This window comes from Mus caroli, unplaced genomic scaffold (genome assembly GCF_978045245.1).
Source record: "Mus caroli unplaced genomic scaffold, Mus_caroli_1 scaffold_1, whole genome shotgun sequence".
Classification (NCBI taxonomy): Eukaryota; Metazoa; Chordata; class Mammalia; order Rodentia; family Muridae; genus Mus; species Mus caroli.
In genome coordinates, this window is record NW_028227256.1 from 34,762,718 (window position 1) to 34,771,387 (window position 8,670).

At 43.4% G+C, this 8,670-nt stretch overlaps 2 protein-coding genes across 7 annotated transcripts; both read left to right on the forward strand.

Annotated features, from left to right (window-relative positions):
* Nucleotides 1-356: 356 nt before the first annotated feature.
* On the forward strand, nt 357-6,374 carry Lipt1 (lipoyltransferase 1). 6 transcript variants are annotated; one of them, XM_085836515.1, is made up of 4 exons: nt 357-805; nt 1,784-2,114; nt 2,376-2,409; nt 4,962-6,373. In XM_085836515.1, exon 4 carries the CDS (start codon nt 4,963-4,965, stop codon nt 6,082-6,084), a length of 1,122 nt encoding a protein of 373 aa, XP_085692641.1. In that variant the 5' UTR covers nt 357-805; nt 1,784-2,114; nt 2,376-2,409; nt 4,962; the 3' UTR covers nt 6,085-6,373. The 6 variants fall into 6 exon arrangements, with proteins under 6 accessions (XP_085692641.1, XP_029334853.1, XP_029334843.1 ...); XM_029478993.2 differs by lacking the exon at nt 2,376-2,409 and having other exon boundaries at nt 4,962-6,374; XM_029478983.2 differs by lacking the exon at nt 357-805 and having other exon boundaries at nt 1,631-2,114.
* A 1,233-nt stretch (nt 6,375-7,607) lies between these two features.
* LOC110297750 (mortality factor 4-like protein 1) lies at nt 7,608-8,535 on the forward strand. The gene has a single exon (XM_021166706.3). The coding sequence runs from the start codon at nt 7,724-7,726 to the stop codon at nt 8,429-8,431; it is 708 nt and encodes a 235-aa protein (XP_021022365.1). The 5' UTR covers nt 7,608-7,723; the 3' UTR covers nt 8,432-8,535.
* The last annotated feature ends 135 nt before the right edge of the window (nt 8,536-8,670 follow it).

Sequence of the window (8,670 nt, forward strand, 5' to 3'; positions counted from 1 at the left end):
CTCGACAACTCCCAGCTCTCCCAGGGGCTTCTGCTCTGCCTTGTCCCAGCTTGTTAACACAGGCTACTCAAATTACCATCTGCCTGGCTGTTTGCTTACCTAGATCTGCATCTATCTGTCCACCTATTTGTTCTTATGGACCAGGTCCTGCCCTTTCACCTCTGCAGCTAGACTCAATTTGCAGCTCAACTCTGACCCCGTAGCCTGACTCTGTAGCAGCAGCCACATCCCTTTCCAAAAACTTAAGCTGGCTTTGTATCTGACAGCTCCTTTGCCTTTTTGTCAGTTTCTAGCTTTGGACTCTCAGGTCTCTTTGAAATGACTTAAAACGCCTTGTTTCTTTAACCCTTTGTAGTCATTCTATGTACTGGCTATTCCTGGTTGTCAACTTAACTATATCTGGAATGAACTACAATCCAGAATTGGAAGGCTCACCTGTGATCCAGATTATGAGGCTGGGAGATATCTGCTTCTGACCTGGATCTTGGCATGGAGATCTTGAGGCAAAGTGGTTACGAGTCCCAGGAGACTAAGGCAAGGAGATCTCTTGAGTTCAAGGTCAGCCTGGGACAAAACAAGTCCCAGATCCAGGTGTGGTGATACATACCTTTAATCTGGGCCACACCTCATGCTGGAGACCTACATAAGGACATTGGAAGAAGGAAGCTTCACTCTTCTTTGCCTGCTTGTGTTTACTTGCCAACACAACTGTTTGAATCTACTAGCCTTGTGGGACTGAGCAGCTACTAGATCCTTGGACTTCCCATTCACAGCTGATCGTTGTTAGGGAGTTGGACTACAGACTGTAAGTCATCATAATAGATTTCCTTACTATAGAGAGACATCCATAAGTTCTCTGACTCTAGAGAACCCTAATACATTTTGTAACATACATACATACATACATACATACATACAAATTGATTTGCTGTATAATGTGTGTTATCTCAGCCTTAATATGGTGATTAATATTTAAATGAAAGAAGCCCATGCTAATGCCTTTAATCCCAGCACTTGGAAGACAGAGGCAGAAAGATCTCTGTGAGGCCAGTCTGGTCCACATAGCAAGTTCCAGGCAAGCCTGCCTTACAGGGTGAGACCCTAACTCACACACAAGTAGAAGTTTTAAGAAGAGCAGACAGAGCCAAGCATGGTGGAGCACACTTTTAATTTCAGCAGTCCAGAAGCAGAGGCAGGTGGATCTCTGTGCATTCAAGGCCAGCCTGGTCTATAAAATGAGTTCCAGAACAGCCAAGGCTATACAGAGAAACCCTGTCTTGGGGGTTGGGGGCGGAGGGAGGAGACAGAATAAAATGCAGGAAAGGAGAATCGCCATCACCAGAGGACTATAAAGAAGGTTTTGAGTGTTATTGGACATTCCAGTGGAGAAGCTGAAGAAGTAGAAAAAGAGGGTAACTGGTCCAAGGACAGACAGCTTAGAGCAGACAGTGGAGAATGAAGGAAGGTCATTGAAGGAAATTAAAACAAAAAAACAGAACAACAACAACAGAAAAAACCTGTCCCTTTTCAGATTTCAAAGAATACAATTTAGAAGCAGACTACTAATTTAGGAGCCCTACTAAGGGCAACACAATGTGGGGCTATTTTGATAACTAGCAAAATTCCTACAATGACGAAAGGAAAACTATCCCTTCCCACTCTCATAATACCATCCAGCTGAAGACTGATCTCATCAAAGTTGCAGTAACAGACAGGAGTCCTGTCTGTGGTGCAGCTAATTTATATACCCTGGATTAACTCTGTTCATTTACTGCATTAACAGTACCAGGAGGCAAGGCTGGAGAGGCTTCCATTCTAACTGAAGGAGGAGAGACTGGTTTCTGTGGAAGAGCGAGGAATGACCACAAATTCTTGGGGCTCTGCTCATCAAGAAGTGGGTCCTGATCTCATTCCTTAACTCTAGTCTGGCTTTGTTGTTCCCGAGGCCATAGGAATGTGGTTGAAGCGCTTCCAAGTGCCTTGAATCGAACAGCCCCAGCAGCTAGACAGCACCTGCCTGAGTGTGAACAGACCATTTTGGACCACACAGTTTAGCCAACTCTTGCTGAAAGAAACCAGCGTAGGAATCACCCAGCTCGTCTTTACATATTTTGGTAAGTGGACTTTGTCCTTTCCATGAATCTAGTTTTAAATGTATTGGCCTGAAGGAAATAACCTTAAAAATACTTGCTTCTATTTCAGGCTTGGCCATGACCTCCTGGGGGTGTGGCTTATCCAGGGGGCGAGCTTTACGGGGGCGTGGCCTCTTGAGGGCGGGTCTCTTGGGCGGGGCTAGGGAGGACTCCCCAGCAACTGCGTCTGGTGGGCTGAGCGTTCTGGGTTCCACGTGGGTTGATTTGAGCTTTAATTTGCAGAAAAAGCTGCTGCGGGCGCGACCGGAAGTGGCAGGTGAGTGAAGCCGGAAGCAGATGGAGTGAATTCTTTGCGGGTTGTAGAGGCACACGCTGAGCAGGAGTGGGTGCTGCAGAGAGCACGCGTGCGTCCCATGGGCCCCTCCTGTTGGTTCTGAAAGCTCTGCAGATCACGCCTGGTGCTCCGGACGCCGTAATTTCATTATTGGGAACAGTTGATTTCTAATACGGCGGAGGGTAAACTAAACAAGACATTCAATGCTAGTCGCGTGCCTGCTCGCGAAGAGTAAAGCTTGCTTAAGTTCGTAATCACTTCCAGGTTTGGATCGCGTTGTTAGGAGGGTAGCAAATAGTTTTGGTAAGGCCTTGTGAGGAAAGTAGGCCTGTAGTTTGGTCTTGCTTTGCACGCTGTCAGGGAGAAGCATGTGTTGGCAGTTGCAGAAGTGTCTCCCAGAACATGGAAGTAAGAGCCTCCTGAGGAAATAATTATAACACCAGCAATGAAGATGAAAGCAAAGAGCTGTGGGTGGATTGCTCGGCGGTACAGTTCAAACCTAGACTGAGTGAGTTCCATCCCTTGCTCAGCTAAAGCTGTTAAAATAGAGTGTAGTTGGGTGTATCAACCACATCCTAGCCCAGGCGCCTACATTAGGAATAGGTGGCCAACACAAAACAAACTCCACGGGCTTTTTTTTTTTTTTTTTTTTTTCCTATTTTGGTCTTGTCTCGTTGATCTTTTACTTATTTTGACTTTAGTTTTCATAGGTTTTGGTTTTTTAAAGAAAGAACATAAAGTTGGGTGGATAGGGAGGTGGTGGGATCTGAAAAATCGGGGAGGGGAAGGAAGGTGATCAAAATACATTGTATAAAAAGTTTTTCAATTAAAAAAGTAAAATATGGGTGTGGGTCGCTATACAAAGTAACACTGTAGAAGCAGAATTCTACCAGGCTTTCAAAAGCTAGATTGTTTCATTTAGTCTGTCAGCTACAGTCTGTCTCAGAGGGTATGTCAGGCCTTCAACCCAGAGGCAGAGGCAAATAGATCTCTGTGAGCTCAAGGTCAGCCTGGTTTACAGGGGTAGTTTCAGGAGAGCCAGGGCTACACATACATCCTGTCTGGGGGTGGGGAGATTGTGTTCTGATAACTAAAATAATTTGTGATACATAATAATCATTTAGTTTAACTCCTTAAAATGACTCACGTGTAACTATTTTAATAGTCCTATTTAAACATGACTCACAGATTTACAGTCTTCTCTATTCTGGCAATGTGTCTTCCTTCCATGTGACTCTTATCACCTTTATGTAGTTCACTGATGAATCCCAACTGTCAAGGACAAAGCATGCCTTATAGTTAATGCAGAGTTTGTCAGCATTTGGCTGGTCAATTGTGGACCATAGTTAATGTATCAAGGTAAACTCCAGTTTGACATATCTTTTAGGAATCCTTGTACACTTGAAAGAAGACATGTTAAACTGTCAAAAAAAAAATGGATTAGAAGAGAAGACCTTGAAATCACAATTATTTAGGTTCATCTCATGTGCTCTTGAATTCAGTTAAAGGCAACTGGATCAGATAGAGATTAAACTACTGGTCTAAAGCTATTCAGTGAGTTGCAAAGCAAGCATTAAAATGTAAAAGCAACTATTTTACCTGAACCTCTATAATAAGTGTGACTATCGTCACCTTAGGAGAGGATGTCACAAGGTCTTTTTCAAATCCCAACTTCAATGGACACATTCTAGTCTATTAGTATCCAAGACATCATGACACCTAATTCTTGATGTTTCTCCCTTGGATCACCCAGGAAGAGGACCTTTGGCCAGTGAGCCCAGAAAACCACTAAGCTTCAGGTTGAGTAAGAGAAATATATAGTGGAGAGTGAGAGAAGAGGACTCTTGGACATTGACCTCTGACCTGTGCATGCACAAATGTGTGCTCACACACAAACACATACACAGAGACACAGACAAAAATAAATTTAATAAGTGAAAGCCAGAATGGCAGTGTATGTCTATATTCTAGTTGAAGCTAGGGCAAAAGGACTATTTGAACTCAGGGATTCAAGGTCAGATGGGTAACATAGTAAAGTCTCATCTCAGGGGGGCAGAAAATGATTGAAATAGCAGTACCATTACACATTCAGGGGGAAATGTGTGTGTGTAAATGTATATACATAAGAACAGAAGCAATAAAGGTTATTTATACTAAAATGTTAATTAACTATCTCCAGGTAGTAGAGTTCTGGATTCTTTCTTTCTTTTTTTTTTTTTTTTTTTTTGCTAATCTATTTTTTTCTCAATGAAAATATATTATGAATTCAAACTAATTTATTTGGCTTTGCTGTATATTACTTAATGTGTTTACTCCATATCATTGATTTCAGTTTAGTTGAAATTATCTAAAGTTTATCTTCATTGCTTTCCATTGGTCACTCTATTAAAGAGCCACCAAAGACTAAGGGTAAAGATGAAAAGAAGGTCTGGACCCTTTGATAAGTTTTGTATAATTACCAAATAGCCAAAGAATATAATTTGATTTTCTTTTTTTTTTATTGAATTAATTTATCTTGTCTTGTTTTTTAAAAGCATGCTAATTCCACTTTCAATGAAGAATTGCTTCCGATTACTTTGTCAGCACAAGGTCCCAGCAGCTGGCTTTAAAAGCCCACCCACACATGGGCTCATTTTACAGTCGATCTCCAATGATGTGTATGAAAATCTGGCTATAGAAGACTGGATCCATGACAACATACATCTAGAAGGCAAGCCGATTCTTTTCCTTTGGAGAAATTCTCCTTCTGTCGTCATCGGCAGGCATCAGAATCCGTGGCAGGAATGTAACCTCCATCTGATGAGACAGGAAGGAGTCAGACTGGCTCGGAGGAAGAGTGGAGGAGGAGCCGTGTACCACGACATGGGTAACATCAACCTCACCTTCTTTACCACCAAAACCAAGTATGACAGAATGGAAAATCTGAAACTAATCGTGAGAGCGCTGAATGCTGTCCATCCCCAGCTAGATGTGCAGCCTACCAAAAAGTTTGACCTGTTACTCGATGGGCAGTTTAAAATCTCAGGAACCGCATCAAAGATCGGCCGGACTGCCGCGTACCACCACTGCACCTTGCTATGCAGCACCAACCGGACAGCTCTATCTTCCTCGCTGAAGAGCCCGTACTGCGGGATAAAGAGCAACGCCACTCCCAGCATCCCATCTGCTGTCAAAAACCTTCTGGAAAGAGATTCTACGCTGACCTGTGAAGTTCTGATGAGTGCTGTGGCTGCAGAGTACGCGGCGCATCATCAAATTGATGATCACGTCAACCTAATAAACCCTGCAGATGAGACGATGTTCCCTGGAATAAACAGCAAAGTCAAGGAACTGCAAAGTTGGGAGTGGGTATACGGCAGGACTCCCAAGTTTACGGTGGACACCACGTTTCATGTGCCGTATGAGCAGGCGCATTTGGAAATCCAAGTGTTCATGGGTGTAAAGAACGGACGAATCGAAACCTGCGATATTAAGGCACCCGATCACTGGCTGCCGCTGGAAATAGGTGACAAATTAAACTCAAGTTTCATTGGCAGCAAATTCTGCCCCGTTGAAACCACCCTGCTAACGAATGTATTACTGAGAACATGTCCAGGCGACCATCACTTACACAGTAAATGGTACATTCTGTGTGAAAAAATCAGGGGGATAATGTGAGCCTAACAACTGTCTACACTGGCAGTTTCGGTGAGAAAAAAAAAAACTTTAAACTACAATTTGGTTTATATCTTAAAAGAAATAGGGGTGTCAGTTTGAACCTGTGTTGGTCTTGAGGTGGCCTGTCCCTAATTTCAACTCCTCAGCTTTTGTCAGACTTTGATTGATAATCTGTCAAGGGTTTTGGCACTTTCAGGGCCTCATCCTCTTCCATTTCTCCTCTCATTAAACTTCAGAGAAGAAACTGTGTCCTTTTCCTTAAGGTTGTCTCCCTACCTGGATTTGGTTCTCTCCTGCTTGTACCATTGGGGGTTTGTTGTTGGTTTTTTTTTTTTTTTTTAAAGGGGTGTGTGTGTGTGTGTGTTAGATTTTCTGTTGCTGTGATAAAACACCATGACCAAAAGCAACCTGGGGAGGAGAGGGTTTATTTCATCTTACAGTTCCACACCACAGTCCATCACTGAAGGAAGTCAGAGGAATTGGAGGTAAAAACTGATGCAGAGGCCATGGAGGGAGGCTGCTCATTGGCTTGCTCAGCCTGACTTTCTTACAGCCCTCAGGACCACCAGCCCGGTGGTGGCTCTGCCCATAGTGAGCTGGGCCCTCATCAACCTTAACTCAAGAAAGTACACCACACTTGTCCACAGTCCAATCTGGGGAGCGAGGGCGAGGGACGATTTTCTCAATTAAGGTTCCTACTTCCAAAATGACTATGGCTTGTGTCCAGTTGACATAAAACTACTCAGAACACGGTCTCAACATGCAGCCCTCATCAGCATAGAACTTGCTATTTGGACCAGGAGGGCCTCAGACTCAGAGATCTGCATGCTTCTGACTCCTGAGTGCTAGGATTAAAGCCGTGCACCCCCATGGCCAGTGATTCATAAATGTATTATCTATTGGATCTTTAACCAGTCAGTCAGCATATCCTTTTCCCCAAACTGAGATCCCATTCTTCATGCTTTTACTTTTCCAAGTTCACACTGTAAACGTTTTCATCGAGTAACATCACTGTTGGCTGCTGCTCAACTCTACAACTAATCCATTTTGCTCCTAAGGCACTGCTAGGCACTTCACATGAATATCGAGGAATATCCTAGATTAATGTGATTAATGTGGTGTAACGAATGCTCCCCAATTATCTCTGATTGGTTAATAAAAAGGTAAACAGCCAATGACTGGGCAGAGGAGATAGGAAGGCTGAACTACTGTTGGGGGTGGGAGGTCTCCAGGGAGAAAGTCGGGAATGAAGAGGATTTGCTAAGGGAGTTCTCCATGAGTACAGACAGCTACAGCAAAGCGAACCAAGGAAAGACTAAATACAAGTAACTTGGGGACTTGGGGCATGTGGTTGGGAAGGAGCTAAGATAACACAGAGGGTTAGGAGAGTCTGCTCAGTTATTGTGTTTAAAGCCTGTTGATTAAAATCACTAGGTCTCTGACTCAATTATCTGGGTGCCAGCTGGGTTAGAAAAAAAAACACCAGTTTTAAATTTCATCCTATAGATAGCTTAAGCATACATTTAAAGAGTGCCCATTAGGGGTGCCAGAAAGCAGAGTACTCAAGTACGTGGACACCAATTTGCAGAAACAGCGAGAACTTCAAAAGGCCAATCAGGAACAATATGCAGAGGGCAAGATGAGAGGGGCTGCTCCGGGGAAGAAGACATCTGGTCTGCAACAGAAAAATGTTGAAGTGAAAACAAAAAAGAACAAGCAGAAAACACCTGGAAATGGAGATGGTGGCAGTACCAGTGAGACACCTCAGCCTCCTAGGAAGAAGAGAGCCCGGGTAGATCCTACCGTTGAAAATGAAGAAACATTCATGAACAGAGTTGAAGTTAAAGTGAAGATTCCTGAAGAGCTGAAACCCTGGCTTGTGGATGACTGGGACTTGATCACCAGACAAAAGCAGCTTTTTTATCTTCCTGCCAAGAAGAATGTGGATTCCATTTTGGAGGATTATGCAAATTATAAGAAGTCTCGAGGAAATACAGATAATAAAGAGTATGCTGTTAATGAGGTGGTGGCAGGGATAAAGGAATACTTCAATGTCATGCTGGGCACTCAGCTCCTCTACAAGTTTGAGAGACCACAGTACGCTGAAATCCTCGCCGACCACCCGGATGCACCCATGTCCCAGGTGTATGGAGCGCCACATTTGCTGAGATTATTTGTGCGAATTGGAGCGATGTTGGCCTACACGCCTCTAGATGAGAAAAGCCTTGCTTTATTACTGAACTATCTACATGATTTTCTCAAGTACCTGGCAAAGAATTCTGCAACTTTGTTCAGTGCCAGTGATTATGAAGTGGCTCCTCCTGAGTACCATCGGAAAGCCGTGTGAGGCTGTGCGCTCCTCTCTCCCTCGGGCTTGGATCTCTGTAAACTGTTTGGTTCTTAGTCCTTCTCTTGTACAAATGATGTACTTTGAAGACCGTTAGTGTATAACAGAGTTGTTTGTTTCCTCTTTGATTTTAAACAGAGAAAATAAAAGGAGTAACTGCTCAAAAAAAAAAAAAAAAAAAAAAAAAGAGTGCCCATTAGGACCTGGTTGTGATAGCACACACCTGAGTGTCAGCATTT

Excerpts from the sequence above, each read along its gene's own strand:
- Lipt1 (XM_029478993.2), top strand. The coding sequence starts at position 4,963 with ATGCTAATTCCACTTTCAATGAAGAATTGCTTCCGATTACTTTGTCAG.
- LOC110297750 (XM_021166706.3), top strand. The coding sequence starts at position 7,724 with ATGAGAGGGGCTGCTCCGGGGAAGAAGACATCTGGTCTGCAACAGAAA.